The sequence below is a fragment of the Saccoglossus kowalevskii genome, chromosome 13 (assembly GCF_978046115.1).
Source record: "Saccoglossus kowalevskii chromosome 13, keSacKowa6.1, whole genome shotgun sequence".
Classification (NCBI taxonomy): Eukaryota; Metazoa; Hemichordata; class Enteropneusta; family Harrimaniidae; genus Saccoglossus; species Saccoglossus kowalevskii.
In genome coordinates, this window is record NC_140653.1 from 22,346,887 (window position 1) to 22,367,265 (window position 20,379).

General features: G+C 34.4%; 1 protein-coding gene across 2 annotated transcripts; it reads right to left on the reverse strand.

Annotated features, from left to right (window-relative positions):
- Positions 1–10,377: 10,377 nt before the first annotated feature.
- Positions 10,378–19,283, reverse strand: LOC100378727 (betaine--homocysteine S-methyltransferase 1-like). 2 transcript variants are annotated; one of them, XM_002737359.4, is made up of 8 exons: positions 19,180–19,283; positions 17,245–17,392; positions 13,498–13,616; positions 13,068–13,259; positions 12,654–12,801; positions 12,265–12,447; positions 11,601–11,829; positions 10,378–10,713 (listed from the first exon to the last, which is right to left on the reverse strand). In XM_002737359.4, exons 1-8 carry the CDS (start codon positions 19,198–19,200, stop codon positions 10,542–10,544), a joined length of 1,212 nt encoding a protein of 403 aa, XP_002737405.1. In that variant the 5' UTR covers positions 19,201–19,283; the 3' UTR covers positions 10,378–10,541. The 2 variants fall into 2 exon arrangements, with proteins under 2 accessions (XP_002737405.1, XP_006819776.1); XM_006819713.3 differs by having other exon boundaries at positions 19,171–19,278.
- Positions 19,284–20,379: the final 1,096 nt, after the last annotated feature.

A 20,379-nucleotide genomic window follows, 5' to 3' on the forward strand; every position in this document is an offset into this window, starting at 1 on the left:
ACAACTTAATTTTAATAATATTGCGACACCTGGTTTGCCAAACCACTAGGTTTATCAAAATAGCCAAATAAAGTGAAAAAAATAAAAAGAATAACACTGTGAAATAATCAAACAGAAAAAAAAACAAAAAACAAAAAAAACAAAAAATATAGCAATACAAATTATTTAGACATTATAATAGTTTTTTTAATAACATTGCAACGCTATTGGGGTTATCAAGTTGCAATACCAACTTATATATTTGATTTCACCATGACGTCATGTTCCAATTTGTAGCCATTGCCAATCCCTCCGGGGAGTGTGTAAGTGTTAATAAAATTAATATTATTTAATTAATGACCCCGCACATTAGTGATTGGGCTTGGATAGTTGAAGCGGTTTTTAAATGGGCTACTCGATAGAAGTATTCGCCATGACTCAAGACTTTTCATTAGGGTTTATACAACGCTTACATGTTACTGTCAGGAAGGTTTAATGTCTTGTTTGTATTTGCACAATGTGAAAGAGGTATTTATTGTCAAAATATACTAGTATATGGGTGATTGTATGTGTATTGAACTATACAAAATTTGACTTTAATATGTCACCAAACTGTACGTTTATATTTCTGATATACTCGATGTGAATCTCAGCACTGTGCTTTTTATAAATGTTATGGTTCGGTTAATAATTTCCTGGAAACTGTACAGAAAATCACAGATTGTTATTATTTTTTGTTCATAGTTTTTCTAAATTTCAGTTTTTATTGTTCATAAATATTTACAGCAATAACACTTTTTTCTGTTGTGAAACCATTTCCAGTTATCATGATCGTGTATATGACAGCCACAGAATAAGACATGTATGGATATGTGCGAGTATGTTTCATGGGTTAATAGGCCACTTCTTTATATCCCACAATGTCTGGTAATTCTAACTAACTACTATTTCGCAAAATTTGCGTAGCCTTGCTTCTACTCCTATATTGTCCTTAATAGTGAAGGTTAATTCAGATATATTGTAAATTACACAGTAGTAACACTACAATACATTTTCCTTTACATCCGCTGGTATTACATAACAGCCTTTGTGCTGAGGCAATTATGGTTCACAACCATCACCGTTCTCTTGTTCATACTGGTATGACCTGACGATGGAGGGAAGTACAGCAATGACTGGTCAGATGCTGTAGTAATGAATAAAATGATTGTAAACCGTCGTCAGCGATGCATATTTATGTGTTGCTGCAACCGAGTTTTTTTGTTTGCAATGCTATATCAATGCGAACAAATAAGTGTTTTTCGATTCTCGTAATTTCGATGACTCTTATTAAAGAATAGATACCATGACAGCCAATGGATATAATTTCAATATAGCAATTATTATTATCACCATATGCGTATCGTTTTTCTTGTTTGGGTTAAATAACAGATCGACGAATGAGGGCGTGATTTCGAGTGGGTCCCAAATGGGTTCCGACTAACCATGGACTAACGTGAACACTACTAAGTAATCTCTCTTCAAACACAAAATTTCGGTATAACGTGAACGTAGCAACAAATTTATCACCTGACCATTTATTTATTTATTTATTTATTTACTTATTTATTTATTTATTTATTTATTTATTTATTTATTTATTGTTTGTTTGTTTTTTTGTTTGTTTGTTTATTTATTTGTTTGTTTGTTTGTTTATTTATTCATTAATACCACATCATACAAAGATCCTTTACATTTCATACATAAGACGAAGCGGAACGTATATGGTTCTTCACTTGTTCGGTTTGTTAAAAAATGGCTGAAATATAGTGGCCATAGATACATTAGATGGCACATATTTCCGCTTCGCGTGTTTTCATGCGTTCAGGACTGTGATCTGTTGAGTCAGCATTTATTCCGCCAACCATGGTCATCAATTATGTCGGCGGGGTCATCCAAAGTTGAAGGACGCCCTGCCAATCAAGTGTGTTTTTGATCTGTCGCCATTGTTTATTATAGTAAAGTATTTTACGATGCACTGTTACACTATTAAAGTTGGTTTGTACTTACACATGCATATATGCCAACAGAAAAACGTTGGGAAAGGTCCCTCACTGTTATCATCATAACATACCGGTAGCTTGCTTTCAGTAGATCGCCGCCGCCGTTCGTGCAGAGAAACTCGGTTAAAACGACAAGAAGTAAAGATACACTTTATATTATTATTCTCACCGTTATGAAGAACACAGAATAATCTGTATTTTAGTAGTAATGGTATTTTAGGAAACATGCATTAATCTATATATTCATTTTAATCGTCACGCACCCACTCACCGACCCGGGGTCATTATGTGAACAATCCTAATCATACCTGTAGGGGGCGCCCTAGCATCGGCTTTGGCAGTTTTTCTCTTTTTCTGAATTCATGTCTTCAATTGGCGGTGGTCGTCGCGCTGCGCATGTGCAACATTTGTGTTGATAGACATTGATTTTCCAACAATCCAATGCGTTATTCTAATGGAAATCACAAGTATGAGACTTGATCTGGGCGCGCTTGCACTAATTACCGTCGGTGACTCCTTCGATACCTTCCAATCACCTAAAATACCTAATTAAAGCTTGGTAACGTCTCAGTTTGTACTTGTTGATCTGCGCACCAGTCAAAGTCGCCATCTCTGTTTACATGAGACCCTTGTATCTTGCATACGTGGCGCGACGACTACCGCCCTTCAAATATCAATAAGAATATACATTCTCGACAGTCCTTGTTACTAAACTAATTTTTAACACATATGAGCCAATGCAAAAGACTGTCCCGGAGAATTCAGAATCACTTTACAAATATTGAGTGATCAAGTATATCTATGAGTAAGTAAACATGCCAATATTAGCTATGAAAAAAATAAACGTTTGTAACTGCTCCATATAAGAAATTTTCAGATTAGTTGATTCATTATTATAAATCACGTGTACATGTTCATTTCACTTGACATATATAGACAAATATAGGTGTAATTGTAATAGTAACTGTTAAATTACTTACAGTGAAGGGGCTTATTGTAATCGAAGAAACGAAACGAAACGAAACGGGATGACAAACATAATAAAAAATAAACTGTATTCAGAGAAAATGGGTTTTATACGCACAATATTTACAAAATATTTGCCGAAAATAACAATATTTTAATTAGTAAATGACTCGTTTTGATAATAACAGATAATCAGAAATCTGTAATCAGCGAAACAAGGGTCCTGCACGTACAGTATTCACAACTGTCGGACGAAACTTCAGTAGTGTATATAACTACATAATACATTTGCCGAAAATAACGTTATTTTAATTACTAGTAGTAAATGGCTTGTTTCGCTAATTACAGATAATAAGAAATCTGTAATCAGCGAAACAAAACGTTTAGTATACAACTACAGGTCTGTAACTTGAGCAACAGCTATCTTCCATCTAGACAGTAAAATAACGTTTCAGTGAATCAATCAACATATCAGATAAGTGTTATTAGTGGATTGAATTGGCTATAATCTTTGATTATATATCATTCAAATCAAGTTGTACACCATATTAACGGATTTAATATCACTATTGGTTAATCGCCCTCCTTTTCTTATCTATGTGAATTCACTGAAGGACAGATAGAACAGATATTCCTGTTCATATTACAAGTTTTAAAAAAACTGACAATTGATTTAGTTTCAAACAATTGTTTTATATTACACTGAATGGGAATGCATCTCCCATAATACAATGCAATACATCCTGCTCTGTAGGTGCAACATTTACATTAATTAGGCCTGGAAATGTCAATCGAGCAGTCTTAAATAGTTCCTTATCTGTTGCCATGGTGACAATAAATACTACATGGTAAAATGCTGAAAAAAATGACATAAACATATTTCTGCTATAGTATACATACACAATATATATATATATTACTTAGAAGTCATGTGACGTAAATCATGTTGACATAGGTGTTTGATCACCATTTGTGGATGTATGTAATGCTTAAAGTGCCTGTGCAATGCCCACCCTCACGTTTCCCATTTTAGATCTGTGTCCCACTGAAATGGACAGTATTGATTTTTTTGCTGAAAATGATTACTCGTATCCAAGTAAATTTGGTATATTTCTCACCTATCCTGAAACGGTCGACTGTTTCCGGATTTCCGACTCTCGCCAAAAGTGCGCCACCAAATGACAAAATGTGAGAGAAAGTCATACCCCTGAGCAGCAATAACACTGGTCATTCAGTATACTTTTAAACGATATACATTTTTCGGTCGGCGTTTTTTCTTTTTTTTTTTGTCTATATTTTTTTTTTTTTTTGAGAGAGAGTTTTTAGATGTTGTGTTGTGGGCAGTTGCAGTGAAACGTATAGTCATAGTGTATGTATTCACATATTGCTAATCGATCCAAATGTGAGACATCGGTGGACGAAAGCCACTTAACCTCAGATTCTTTTTTCTTGTTTTGGAAAAACTGTCCTCGTCCATGGAAAAAAAAACACAACTAGGTTTTAAGAGAAACGCCGACAACGTAAACCTGGCGCAACACTTTTGAAAGAAATAGATTCCGGACCAGCCCATGATCACCGAGGCGGATTTCAGAAGAAAGAGACGTCCGGCAAGTGTTTCAAATGAGTTGACTTTTTTTGCGATCCTGATTATCGTTTTATAGAGATCATTTAGTCCCTCAGTTAGCAAAGTTAGCAATAATTCTGACAGTGACACGAAAACGAAGCGTCGGGCAAACAGGAAATTACACAGCCCTTACACACTGCTAATTGTTTTCATTTTCGAAGGCTAAAAGTTTCTGAATTGTTTGGTGATTGGTGTTGAATGTCGAATTCACACCTCTGTTCTTTTTTTACCTCCATGCTTGCAGCTTGATCTGCGTAATAATTTATGAAATAAGAATCCGGGCTTGGTCAATGTGTTTCCACCAAATAAAGTTTTAATATGATGTTATAATTATGACAATCACGCCATGGATCACGCTAACTCGAACCCACTCTGAATTTATCTGTATGTGTGTCGATCTCGATTATTTTTGTTATCCAATTAAACGCCGCTTTCAACGCACTTGCCCTCGTCGTGACCCGACGCGTTCACCTATTCCAACAAAATGTCAATTTATTTCCATGCGGCTGTCATTTATTTAGTAACTAGTAACTGTGATTTGTCGTTTTTTAAAATTATTTTATAGTGATCACTATAGTCTTATGTTTAGAATGTCAAAATATGTTCTCTTTTATTTTAAATTTGAAAGTTTTACTCAGACGATCGATGAAATAAAACAGTGTAGTGACGTGCCGAGTAACCTGCTAAATAACGAGATAATTCCGACGTCAAATTCTGTTTTGTCCAGCGACAGTGTACAAACGTGCGCCGGTGTCGGTGACAATCACGGTGACCAGCTACACCAGAACGGACATATTTCGCATCTAACTCAACCCCATGCAACAAAATTTATACTATGTGTTCATTAAGGTCCATTCTTCCTCGACGAACAAGTACATAAGTGACAATTTAGTCAAAGACGAGAAAACTGCACAAGAAATTTGCCTTATTTACACGTATCGGCAATGCAAGCTGCCATGCGACTTCCCCTTCTGACGTCACAAGGGGAATTTCTGTATGCTAATGAGGAGCCTCGTTTTAAAATACACAAAAATAAAGTTGCCGTAGACTGAGTTTAAAACACATTTTTTCACTTAAAAAAATAATTCATGCTTAGAAACATAACAATTAATAATATTTATGTATCAATGGATAATTTTAGGCGTGAAAATAGCAGCCATTTCACAGGCACTTTAAATAACTTACATTGATTACATGTTGCTTTTGATCTATGATAAAAGTTGATAAACATAGAAGTGCATTACATAGTGCCTGCGAGCCACCAAATCTAAGAAATATATGAAGTTCGAGTATGAACAGTCGGTCATTTGAATTGGATCTTAGCTAGTCATTGTTAATGCCATGTATACACCAAATTTGAACAAAAACTGAATGCAAAAGATTCCGCATTTTCAAAAAACAAAATGGCTGCCAGTCAGCCATCTTGGATTGAATCAGTAAATCACTGCATGTACATTCCAAAGAATGAACAGATTTGGCCCCAGAGATCCAGTTTCAAACTTTGTTCAACATGGACTATAAACAAAATGATATGAATCAAGATCCCATAATGTTCAAACCAAGAGTGAACATATTTCTGAATAGCCGGGATCTGCGTCTGGAAGAACTGCTCGATTTTGTTGAGTTTTTAACACAAAACTCGCAGACATTCAGCCATCTCAAATAGCATTGTGAAATAAATGGATGTGCATATTTATCTCAGCCCATGATCCGCCCAGACATACCCAAGATATAGGTAGAGACACAAATGCACAAACCCATACACAGTTTCTATTTTTGAACAAAAAGGGACTGGAAAAAACAGATCTAACTACAGTATCCATTAAAAATCTTTATTTCACAGAATCTTGTCAAATATGGTTATTTTTTGAAACCATTACAAGATGAGCACTGCTGACATAATACTTAACGGTACACTAAAACCAGATATGCAAATACAAATTGTGACGATACGATAGGATAGGATAGGATTCATAACTTTGCCTATATATCCTATAATTGGGACGATTTTAGAAAAGATATTCTTAACAACATTCTGAAGTTCCATCAAAAACACGATTCAAAATTATCATTTAGAATGTACAGCTTTGACTTTAAATTATAAACCAAAATCAAAGAAAGCTTAGAAAGAACTCCCATGTGCTGAGAGTATTGGAGACACATTAAATATAATTCGAAATTACTTAGCTGAAAACTAATTATGCAAATCAGAAAATTAATATGACCAGATTTGAGTGTAAAACTAATGAGGTCTGCGCAATGTAACAGAAAATCTATGTCTCCAAGTTTAATTGAAATGTGATTAGAACCAAAAAATTATGAATTATTATGCTTATTAGGGAATTAATATGAACGGATTTTTACCCCAAACTAATTAGGTTTGTACATTGTCCTAGAGCATCTTTATACTAAGTTTCATTGAAATGGAATAATTAGTACCGTGAAAACTCCAAAATTTCGACCCCTCTAAAAATTCGGCCGCCTATTTATTTGCCGGTTTCTGTGTTTTATTTACCTACAAATTTTCGACTCCACTAAAAATTGCCGACTCATTCTTATTCGAAAATTGCGACCAGTTTTAGTTTTCCCCCAAACGAAAAAAAAACACGATGTGAGCGTTCAAACGGGACCTTCCTCGAAGGCATGAATCCGGGTTTCTGATTGACTGAGAGATTTTTATTTTATTGGTAACGAAAATATATTCTAAATAAACGAAGTTTGAAATAAAAACGAACACAAAAATCTCGGCATGCTGCGTTTCTGAATTGTTGATTATTACTGTACTCAGTAGTGATTATAATAATGTACACAAAATAAATTTGTTGAATGGTTATGAAATACAAATAAAAGTCAACTTAGTTTCATCGTAAGCGAATGATTCCGGTCTCGTATAAACGTTTGATGCTGTAGGATATCCGCCATGTTCTCTTAGGTCAAATCGCTAATTAACCAATCAAAAAGCTGGATGATGCCAACGTGTTCAAATTACCATAGCTTATTTAAATATGTTAATGTTATTGAATGCAATGCGGAAGAGATTGGTGTTGTACGATATTTTGGCTTGGATTTTGATGCGAAAACGGCATGATTTTTTTTAAATAAAAAAATTAGTTGTTTTTAAAAAATAAACTGGTCATCTGAAGAATAATTTAACATTGTTCACAGTGATAACAGTTCATTCTCGAAAGGAAGCTTACCCGCTCACGCTAGTCACGATAAAAATCATACACGTGTACTCTTGAATAGACAAACGTCAATGACTACGGTAAAACTTAGACTCTATTTTAGCCGGCAGGATTGATTGAAATGTCCGAAAAATGACGCCAAAATACACCTTAAAAGTCCCATTTTATTTTCTTAAATCCCATTTTATTTTTTAATCCAAGGGCGAATTTACGGCAGAATTTGGTCCCTCAAATAAGGGACACGTGAGCTTTGATTCTAACCGGATACATTGCACTGGGTCGGGGAGATAGTTTGCTAAACTTCCATGCATCTTTTGTCCAATGGGTACCTGTACTTCGAACATTCGCAAGTTTTTCTAGGTAGTGCGAGACAGCTTTGTCTTTTGACCTATTAGTTTTGTGCTGACCTCTTCTCCGCGTCTTGATGTTTTGTTTTGCTTGTCATAATACTCACTGATTGATGACTTTGTTTAGATTTTGAGTTACAACTCGGCCACGACCTTTGCTTTTACCGTGAAACATGAGGAAGTTTACGTCAATTGACGGACATTGCATTTTTTAAAAACTAATGAAGCACACTGTCTATCATCCCCATTTTTTCATTTGCTGATTTCTATTCTGAAAAATTCGACCGTCCGAAAATGCACCTTAATTTTGACTATAAAAACACGTCACATATCGAACACCAATTATTTAAAACCGGTCGAAATTTTGGAGTTTTTACGGTACTTTAGATATCAGTGTGAAAGCTTAAAATTGGTTAATTATGCAAATTAGGTAATTAATATGTACAGATTTTAACCCACAATTATTCAGGTCTGTCTATTGTCCTACAGCATCCATGTACATTCATTGATATGTGATGTATAGTACCTGAGATATCAGTGTGAAAGTTGGTTAATTATGCAAATTAGGTGATTAATATGCACAAATATTTACCGGAAACTAATTGGGTCTGCATAATTCTAGATTCATTGAAATGTGATGATTAGTACTTTAGATATCAGTAGAAAAGCTGAAAATTAATTATGCAAATTAGGTAATTAATATGCACAATTATTTACCCTAAAACTAATCAGGTCTCTGCATAGTCCTAAAGGATCTATGTACCAAGTTTCATTGAAATGCGATGATTAGTACTTGAGATACCTGTGGAAAAGCTGAAAATTAACTAATTATGCAAATTAGGTGATTAATATGCACAAATATTTATCGAAAACAATCAATCTCTGCATAGTCCTTGAGTATGTAAGTACCAAGTTTCATTGAAATGTAATGCTAACTACTTGTATCAAATGCTGAAAATTAATTAATTATGCAAATTAGGTAATTAATATGTACTGATATTACCATAAAAACTATCAGGTCTGTGCAGTGTCGTATGACATCTATGTACCAAGTTTCATTGAAATGTGATGATTAGTACTTGAGATATCAGTGGAAAAACCAAAAATTGACTAATCATTATGCAAATTAGGTAATTAGTATCCACGGATTATTACCAAAAACTAATCAAAACCTAGCATTAGTTCAGAGCATCTATGTACCAAGTTTCATCAAAATCCAATGAGTGGTTCTTTAGATATCAGTGGAACAGTCATAGAACAGCTAAAAATTAACTAATTATCATGCAAATTAGGTAATTAACGAGCATGGATTTTTACCAAAACCTAATCAAATCTGCGCATTGGCCCAGAGCATCTATGCACCAAGTTTCATCAAAAACCGATGTATGGTTCTTGAGATAGCAGTGGAACAGTCGGACACACATACACACACATACATACTTGTATTGCAATATGTTCCGAGGACTACATTGGATTAACTTTTAATATAGTTGAATTAACTTTTAATATAGTTGCGATATGAACTCGATTAAAACGCGTTCCTATATAGGGTTGCGTTTTAATTGGAGTTTAATTAAACTCAATTACAATGCAATACAATGGAGAATTGCATTTTAATTAAGTTTAATTAAACAAGAGTTGAATATCCCGTGACTGAACATAGAAATGTTTGCGAAGCTTAGGTTTAGTATCGGGGTAAGGTATGGTATAATTATATTAATATTAATATAACGTGAACCATACCTTCCCCCGATACTAAACCTAAGCTACGCAAAACGTATTAATAATCGAATTAACTATTAATATAAATTATGTTTTCCGAGGACTATGAAAAAGGTCCTCGGAAGGTGTGTATGTCCTCGGAAGTAGCTATATATCTGTATTTTTGTCCTCGCAACATATAGCAATCCAAGTACACACACACATACACACACACATACAGACACACTAACTGCAAAGACTCCCATTTTGTGCTTCGCACATGGGAGTCAAAAAAGAGGATCCATGTTGAATAAAACATGCATGAAAAAAATCAACTTGATAAAATTTGGTCTCAGTGCTCACCGACAGAAAAAAGGATTTCCTTAAAATGGTTATATAGCTATGTACATGGCAAGTGTATTCCCATACAAAAAAACTGAAAGTGTGAATAACTATTTTATGCACTTTAAAGTTATAACAAAGTTAGTTGCATTGTATACTCGTTATCTGAATGAAGCATAAGCAATAAATCATTCATTTCAATAAATCAACTTTTCTTCTGGCATGCTGTTCACTCAAAAATACAGTCCTGAGGTAAAGAAATTAACGAACTATTGGTATCCCTGACCTTGAAAATATGAAATAAAAGAAAATTGAAGATACAATAAATTTACACAGTATGTATGTATGGCAGTTTTTATCCCTTTGTACTAAACAAAGTCTTGAGTTCATCGTCAGTTGTGTTACTAGTTTTCTGTATTAGCTCCTGATCACCAGCGGTTACACCCCAACAATCCGGCTTGGATAAACTTGCAGAGAATGGCCGACCTGAAGAAGGTTTCAAATTTTTCCAGTAGGTTTGGCGAGCCCTGTTGAAATGAAACAAATAAAAAAAACATGTACTCTATTACAATGTGTTATGCTAAAAACCTTAGATTCAAGTGAATATGTAGTCACATTCATTTAATTAAAGACATGGCATTAGGCCATCTTGAATGGGCATGTCCGAGATACATGTGGAGGTCAAAAAATAAGTTTTCAGACTACCGGTATGTTTGAACATGGACTAAAAACTAACCAGGTTCCAGTTATGTTTCAAACAGGTATCAATCACATTTCACATAGATTGGTGATGTGAAGTTCAAACCAAAAATATTCAACTATTTTTATTTGGCCATATTTTGTACTGTATATTTGATCATTATTATTCGCTGCCTTTGCAAAAAAGTCTCCAGCTTTTTACAAGGTACTAGTAGTAAGTAATGATGGATTACGCAAAATATTCAATATTCTTAGAACTCCAACCCAGTGTCAGAATGCAATTCTGCAACAACTGCGTCAATTCACGAAATATAGAAACAAAGTTTTCAGTGCTAACTGTGTACTTCACTGCAGACTTTGAATGATTTGTTCAATGTTTGTACAAAATTATTAAGCCATGACTGTTACAAATATGTCTGTCACTATATTTCATGTTAACTGCTTTGTTTTAAATGAGATTAATGTTATGAATATTCATAAGTCAAATTACTGCTGTTCAATTGTGGGTGGGAGGGTGAGAGGGTGGGCCAAGGAGTACATAGCAATTATATGAAAAGGTGAGTGCATGCATGAAAGAGTGCAAGGAAAGTAAGAAGGAGGTTAATGAACCTCTTTTTTTTTGCAAATTACAGATAACATTTTAATTGCAAATTATCTCATGTAGTCAAAAAGTAAATTGATAATTTTATCATTACTGAAAACAATGAGTACATACCTAGCTCTGACCCATGGTTTGGTATGTAGCCTGAGACCATCACCCCATGGGGCATGCTTCTCAGATCCTGGAGGCAAGAAACCACGTTCTGGTGCTAATTCTTCACAAACAGCACGTATATGGTACGGTTCGAAACCACAACAACCTCCGATGAAACGCACACCCAAATTATAAGCTTCACGTGCATATGCTTGTATTTCCCAGCGTGTGCACACACGTGGTTCCAAAGCTGAAAAATAAATAAGAATTAACTGACCTGATAATGCATTTTTTAACAATGTATGCACAGAAATGTCTCCAAGCTATTGTGGGTAAGACTGAAGAGAACAAATCACCACATTATATACCAATGTATGCGACTTTGGGAAAACTTGGATAAGGTACGTCCATTGATGATTGTGTTTCGATCAGGCTTATATGATACAGGGATAATGCATTTTGACATAATGTCTTTTGGCAGAGAGTTTGCCACATAGCTCTGCCATGCAATAGTCCCAAGCATGGAATATGAAGTGTCTGGCAAAATACACTGACATTCCATGTCAAGAACTGCGACTTAAAAACAAACATAAAAGTGCTAAAGAACTCCAGAGGGCGCAACACATTTTGAAGTATTTGAGTTGCTTAATTTTACAGAACAAAGTTATGAAACAAAGCAACTTACCAAATGGAAATTCCGGTAAATCAATAAATCCTTGTTTATTAACATCTGGAGTATGATATGCTAATGGTTGAGTCATCAAGTGAGCTTTGAGTCCGGCAGCATCCAAGGCAGTCTTCATTTTACGTACAGCAGCAAGAGTGATATCAGGGTCAAAATGGCAATTAATACCTACAATATCTGCACCTGTAAACGTATTGAAATATGGGAGTGATCAATGTCAATTTTGTACTCACAAATTCGCCCCCAAGAATTTTATTTCAAGAGCCTGCCTTTAATTTCAGACAATCGGAGCATCCACATTTTTATTAAAAGGGAAGAATCCAGGAATACCATCATCCATGAAGTATGTAATATGTTATTGCTTATATCCAGTACTAAAAGTATCTTACCTGCTTTAACTAATCTGACAGCGCATTCACCAGTTGACACTCCATGCAGATCACCATCAGGTCCTATACATAGCGTAGTGGCAACTGGTAAACCAGTAGCTTTACATACTTCTGTTGCCCATTCAGCCTCTTCTACGTGCTCAAAATACTACAAAATAATTACAATTATTTTCAGTGCATTGGATCCAGTGAAATAAAACTACAACAAATAGCGTGTTCAATTACTGAGTTTTTTTATTATAAAAAACCAGATGCAAAAACCGCATAGAAAAAGCATTCACAATTTTTACTATAGTAAGATTTCAACATTGTTCTGATTACACTGGTTACATGCCAATTCAAAAGTGACAATCATACAAGTCTTAAACTATGTAACGTCTTCTAACATCAAATAAGTTTAACATAAAACCTTACCTCTGCTATAAGGAAATCTACTTTATTCTCCATGAACACATGCATTTGTTTCTGAAACTCCTTCTGGGTAAATTCTTTGCCTTTACCGCTGAGATATGTTGGTGTTTGTGACACGCCTCCAGCCACCAAAGCACCACCTTCGTTTGCCACCTCCCTGGCTATTAGACAGGCTTCATTGTTTACATTGTAACCCTGTGCAGAAATAAATTAAATTGTATAATTGTTGCACAATATAACTTAGTTCCAAATATTAATATAATTCAGTTCAACGATTTGATCAACATTTTTGAAACACCCCATTCCACCATAAAACAGTAAAGCTGTAAGTATATTGCAAGATCAATTTCTATAATATATATATCGCTATCATGCCCGGAAATGTTGGTGGGTAATGTAATAACTCTGGATCAAGACACGTTCGTTTACTTACAGTCATTTTCTTAGGGTCCATATTTCCCCTGTTCTGCAACTTATCATCACTAGCATAGAAAGTAAATGTTTGCATAACGTCAGCACCAGCACGGAGAAATTCCCGATGCAGTTGACGAACTGGAGAACAAAACAAAACATTAGGTTAATACTATAGAAGTTCAAGTGTATATATACTACAATACCGTAATGTTAATCAAAAGCAAATTATATTTTTCAAATTCCTTTCTTAGTATACATTATGACTTATGATTGGCTGAAGTTTGTATCTCATGTTCCTGAACTGGCAGGAAATTGGACAACAAAAACAAGGTAGACAAACCACTCTTGCTATAACAATAGCTTTTATATTGTTAGTGTGTATGGAGTGGAGTAGACTGGCGCAGTATAACAAATTTTGTGAAATGGAGGTGTTAGTGCGAAATCACCCCGACTGGTTTATTCAGCAGGAAATTCATCACACCTCCATTTCAGGAATTGTTTTTATATTTTATTTAAACTACAAAAACAAATTAATCACCCGACTGCGCCAGTCTAGGAGTGGAGCATAGAAAACTACTACAACCTTGTCTATTGAGAATCTAGATTGAATATTATAATAAATGGATGGATACAAACAATGTAACTTTTGCTTTGCATGGCAAAATTAAGTATAATCAAAGAAAGCTTAGAAAGAACTCCCATGTGCTGAGAGTATTGGAGACACATTAAATATAATTCGAAATTACTTAGCTGAAAACTAATTATGCAAATCAGAAAATTAATATGACCAGATTTGAGTGTAAAACTAATGAGGTCTGCGCAATGTAACAGAAAATCTATGTCTCCAAGTTTAATTGAAATGTGATTAGAACCAAAAAATTATGAATTATTATGCTTATTAGGGAATTAATATGAACAGATTTTTACCCCAAACTAATTAGGTTTGTACATTGTCCTAGAGCATCTTTGTACTAAGTTTCATTGAAATGGAATAATTAGTACCGTGAAAACTCCAAAATTTCGACCCCTCTAAAAATTCGATTGGCTATTTATTTGCCGGGTTTCGGTGTTTTATTTACCTCCAAATTTTCGACTCCACTAAAAATTGCCGACTCATTCTTATTCGAAAATTGCGACCAGTTTTAGTTTTCCCCCAAACGAAAAAAAAAACCGATGTGAGCGTTCAAACGGGACCTTCCTCGAAGGCATGAATCCGGGTTTCTGATTGACTGAGAGATTTTTATTTTATTGGTAACGAAAATATATTCTAAATAAACGAAGTTTCAAATAAAAACGAACACAAAAATCTCGGCATGCTGCGTTTTTGAATTGTTGATTATTACTGTACTCAGTAGTGATTATAATAATGTACACAAAATAAATTTGTTGAATGGTTATGAAATACAAATAAAAGTCAACTAAGTTTCATCGTAAGCGAATGATTCCGGTCTCGTATAAACGTTTGATGCTGTAGGATATCCGCCATGTTCTCTTAGGTCAAATAGGTCAAATCGCTAATTAACCAATCAAAAAGCTGGATGATGCCAACGTGTTCAAATTACCATAGCTTATTTAAATATGTTAATGTTATTGAACGCAATGCGAAGAGATTGATGTTGTAGTACGATATTTTGGCTTGGATTTTGATGCGAAAACGGCATGATTTTTTTTTAAATAAAAAAATTAGTTGTTTTTAAAAAATAAACTGGTCATCTGAAGAATAATTTAACATTGTTCACAGTGATAACAGCTCATTCTCGAAAGGAAGCTTACCCGCTCACGCTAGTCACGATAAAAATCATACACGTGTACTCTTGAATAGACAGACGTCAATGACTACGGTAAAACTTAGACTCTATTTTAGCCGGCAGGATTGATTGAAATGTCCGAAAAATGACGCCAAAATACACCTTAAAAGTCCCATTTTATTTTCTTAAATCCCATTTTATTTGTTAATCCAAGGGCGAATTTACGGCAGAATTTGGTCCCTCAAATAAGGGACACGTGAGCTTTGATTCTAACCGGATACATTGCACTGGGTCGGGGAGATAGTTTGCTAAACTTCCATGTATCTTTTGTCCAATGGGTACCTGTACTTCGAACATTCGCAAGTTTTCCTAGGTAGTGCGAGACAGCTTTGTCTTTTGACCTATTAGTTTTGTGCTGACCTCTTCTGCGCGTCTTGATGTTTTGTTTTGCTTGTCATAATACTCACTGATTGATGACTTTGTTTAGATTTTGAGTTACAACTCGGCCACGACTCTAAAAACATGTCACATTTCTAACGCCAATTATTTAAAACCGGTCGAAATTTTGGAGTTTTTACGGTACTTTAGATATCAGTGTGAAAGCTTAAAATTGGTTAATTATGCAAATTAGGTAATTAATATGTACAGATTGTAACCCACAATTATTCAGGTCTGTCTATTGTCCTACAGCATCCATGTACATTCATTGATATGTGATGTATAGTACCTGAGATATCAGTGTGAAAGTTGGTTAATTATGCAAATTAGGTGATTAATATGCACAAATATTTACCGGAAACTAATTGGGTCTGCATAATTCTAGATTCATTGAAATGTAAATGATTAGTACTTTAGATATCAGTAGAAAAGCTGAAAATTAATTATGCAAATTAGGTAATTAATATGCACAATTATTTACCCTAAAACTAATCAGGTCTCTAAGGATCTATGTACCAAGTTTCATTGAAATGCGATGATTAGTACTTGAGATACCCATGGAAAAGCTGAAAATTAACTAATTATGCAAATTAGGTGATTAATATGCACAAATATTTATCGAAAACAATCAATCTCTGCATAGTCCTTGAGTATGTAAGTACCAAGTTTCATTGAAATGTAATGCTAACTACTTATATCAAATGCTGAAAATTAATTAATTATGCAAATTAGGTAATTAATATGTACTGATATTACCATAAAAACTATCAGGTCTGTGCAGTGTCGTATGACATCTATGCACCAAGTTTCATTTGAAATGTGATGATTAGTACTTGAGATATCAGTGGAAAAACCGAAAATTGACTAATCATTATGCAAATTAGGTAATTAGTATCCACGGATTATTACCAAAAACTAATCAAAACCTAGCATTAGTTCAGAGCATCTATGTACCAAGTTTCATCAAAATCCAATGAGTGGTTGTTTAGATATCAGTGGAACAGTCATGGAACCACTAAAAAATAGCTAATTATCATGTAAATTAGGTAATTAATATGCACGGATTTTTACCAAAAATTAATCAAATCTGCGCATATGTTCAGAGCATCTATGTACCAAGTTTCATCAAAATCCAATGAGTGGTTCTTTAGATATCAGTGGAACAGTCATAGAACAGCTAAAAATTAGCTAATTATCATGCAAATTAGGTAATTAACGAGCATGGATTTTTACCAAAACCTAATCAAATCTGCGCATTGGCCCAGAGCATCTATGCACCAAGTTTCATCAAAAACCGATGTATGGTTCTTGAGATAGCAGTGGAACAGTCGGACACACATACACACATACACACACACACACACACACACACATACACACATACACACATACAGACACACTAACTGCAAAGACTCCCATTTTGTGCTTCGCACATGGGAGTCAAAAATTCTGAACCAATGTTATAATATATCTAAAAATTATGCACAGAAAATAACTGGCTAACATTTAGGAGGGAAAAAATTAATATCAATTTTTTTCATATATTAATACATGTACTGAATTAATCTCTGGTTATTTACCTGCTTCTGGGTTCTCCACCGTGGCCTCTGGTGTCCATGGTCCTGCCTTCACATATCCTCTCTTCTCAAGTGCAAACACAAACCCACCATCACCAACAATTATTTCACCAGCATTCAAACGTTCCAAAATTCCTTTTGGCTTTTCATCCTATAATTATGAAAAAAACAAAACAAGTCAAACACATTGACTTAGCTTAATAGTGACTTTCAAACTTAAAATAGAAAACAGAAATGTATCAATGTTGACCTATATTTATGCTAAGGTTATTGCAAATTCATGGACATGTTCAACCCTCAAGACCTGGCTCTGAAAAAGCAGCCAACTTTGACTAAGTTATAATTTTTTGAATTTCATGGAACGACAGCATGCATTGGTGCTTTATCAAGTGTAAACCATGTGCCAAGATTTGAATAAAATTAGAAAATCTTAAGCCCAAAATCCAAGCAGTTCTAGAAAGGCCAATTTTAGGGATGAGTCTGTTACTACTAAAATGGCTGCTAGACAGCCATCTGTGAACAATAATTTATCAAATTTGTATCAGAGAAATGATGGTGAACAAATTGATGGCTTTTCATATGAGGCAAATTAAAATATGTGATTTTTCGTTCATTGTGAAATCTCATGTGATGAATGGAAGAAAATTGACCAGCACATGTGCAATGCATTGTGGGGAGATTTAACTTAATGAATAATAACAAAATATTAATATCATTTTTTCATCAATTTGTATTAATGTACCATTCATATGAACATTAAAATGAATTTGTCCATCTGTATCTATGAGCAAAATGGTTACATGAATACTTTACCATAGAAACTATTTGCAAAAATAACTAAGCACTACTGAGCACATAAGTGGGCCAATATGCAATCATTGTTTTTTCAAATAAGATTCATTTTAATATTGATTTCTCATACAATATCTAAGTAAAATTAATTCAAAAACTAGAAAAAAACAAAAATAAAGTGCAAAAACTGACATATTTTAAAAATCAGTCTATCAGAGGTATTGTTTGTTTTAGTGTTTATTTTAATTTTGCATGATGAATAATACAATCTTGCTACCACCCAACCCCACCCCGTCGAACGCCTACTACAAATTTTTGTAACAAGCTACCTGTGGTTCAACGAAAATAAATTGTGACAGAAAAGCATAATCTTGCAAAACCTGACGCTAACACACACAATGACTATACAAGCACGTCCGCCTATGAGATGATTAACGTGAACAACCAGTAGCTGGAATTAATCTGTTCTAAAATATTCAACTGTGGGCGAAGCCATCGCCGCTGTTAGAAATAACATTTTATTTATTTATTTATATTGCATACTAACTTCTAGAACATTGTTCAGATAGTTGGAAGTTTTCAGGCAGGCCGTCGCACTAGTGACGTCACATGTTTACAATTTTGCAAGCCGGCGTGCGAATGCGAAATAACAAATGTCGCCAACAGCCCTAGCTCGCAAGTTGTTTTATTACAAACTAAATACATGCATGCATATTTAACAGCAGCGAAAAACGCCGGCAGCTTAACAACAGCAGCGAACGACCGGTTCTTACCGGTCACTGCGCACGCACACGCGCGCAAAAAGTAAGCAAGTGCGATGGCCTACAGTAAACGAATTTTTAATTTCGCTATTTATGCAGAAATAAGTAAAATCCGCAAGATGAAATCCACGTGAATATGTACAAATACAATTATATTAGAAATCAATGTTTCATTGGCAATCCGCGAATTTAAAACTAAGTTAATATGATTAAATTCCAGTGAAAATAACTTCTTTTACAGTAGTATTTTGGCACAAACTTGAATTTTACTGAACGCGTTGACATCGTCATTACCGTGTGATATTCACCGGATGACATGTGTAATGCAGAGCAAGCAATACATGCAGGCGACAAGCGACTGAGAACAGTCACCTACCATCTTTACCTTCTTTGCCTGGTTTGACATGACGATGGTGAAGTCACAGAGTCAGCGATACGTCTCCAGTGATGATCGTAAATAGAACTACTACTCGCAGCAAAGCACATTTTATACCCTACTTTTTTGCGCACGGCTTACAACTCAATGGCTGTTACATGTATTGGAATCCCTCCCTCACTAATGTGTGTGTATACAATCATGCGTATTTCTATAACGGGTAGTATCTGTGTATATCATATCAGGAAGTACTTGGACTGTCGTGTTGAGGTCATCGCCCTCGCTTCGATGTTTGGATTGAATACGATAGATCAAATATTTGATTGCGTCCACTAAGCATTGTGTATGTTTATACAATACTGTTAAATACTTTATTTTCGCTTGCAACTAATTTTCGCTATTTTCGAAGGAATCATTCAGTTAAAATAAAATCCAGCAAATATACATTTTTTCCTATATTTTACATTTAAACTCGTCAACAATCAGTGAAAATAAATTCCATACAAAACACCCAAAAATTGTTTTCAGCGAGAATTAATTCCAGCTAAAATAAAGTATTTTACAGTAGTTCAAATCCCGAACTCAGACGAATTAAGGCGCAAACGATCACAATAACAATATTTTGTTTCAAAAGTTTCCCATGATTATAGATTTAAACACATGTCATCAACTTTTCGTGTTTTTCAATCAGTACGAAATATGTTTGTCAAAAAAACTCTCTGAGACATATACTGAATTTGACATATTTGGAACAATTTCCCTCGCAGTCCGCGTCAAAAAACACCAGAATTTCAACAATAATATACAAGCAATAAACAAAACAGGTCGATACACAAAACCAAAAACACCAATTGAACAGAGATACACTGCAATGAAATACATCATCTTTATAGACTGTAAATTGTATGATGAACATAGAAATACAATGAACAACGTGTTACAACAAATCTGACCCAGACTTTCAAAACAGAAATAAGAGGGACAAGTTCAAGAACATTGTTGAAACATCAAATATCAAAATAGTATATGCACTTGGTTACTATTAGTCAGCTGTAGTACATACAGTTCAAATGTGAATCAGCTATTATATGTCTTCTGTTTTTGTTTTTATTTTTGCTTGTTGTAATTTACTTATTGAAAAAAGAAATTTTCGTGACGTTTTTACTAAAGCTCTCTTCTATTCTTCTATTTTATTTAAAAAAATAATAG

Bases quoted from the DNA above. Each gene is read 5' to 3' on its own strand.
- LOC100378727 (XM_006819713.3), bottom strand. From the start codon at position 19,200: ATGTCAAACCAGGCAAAGAAGGTAAAGATG. The intron at 17,393-19,170 runs GTAGGTGACTGT...TCATAATTATAG, and splicing joins AGGCAAAGAAGGTAAAGATG to GATGAAAAGCCAAAAGGAAT. The intron at 10,714-11,600 runs GTATGTACTCAT...TCATTTCAACAG, and splicing joins AAACCATGGGTCAGAGCTAG to GGCTCGCCAAACCTACTGGA.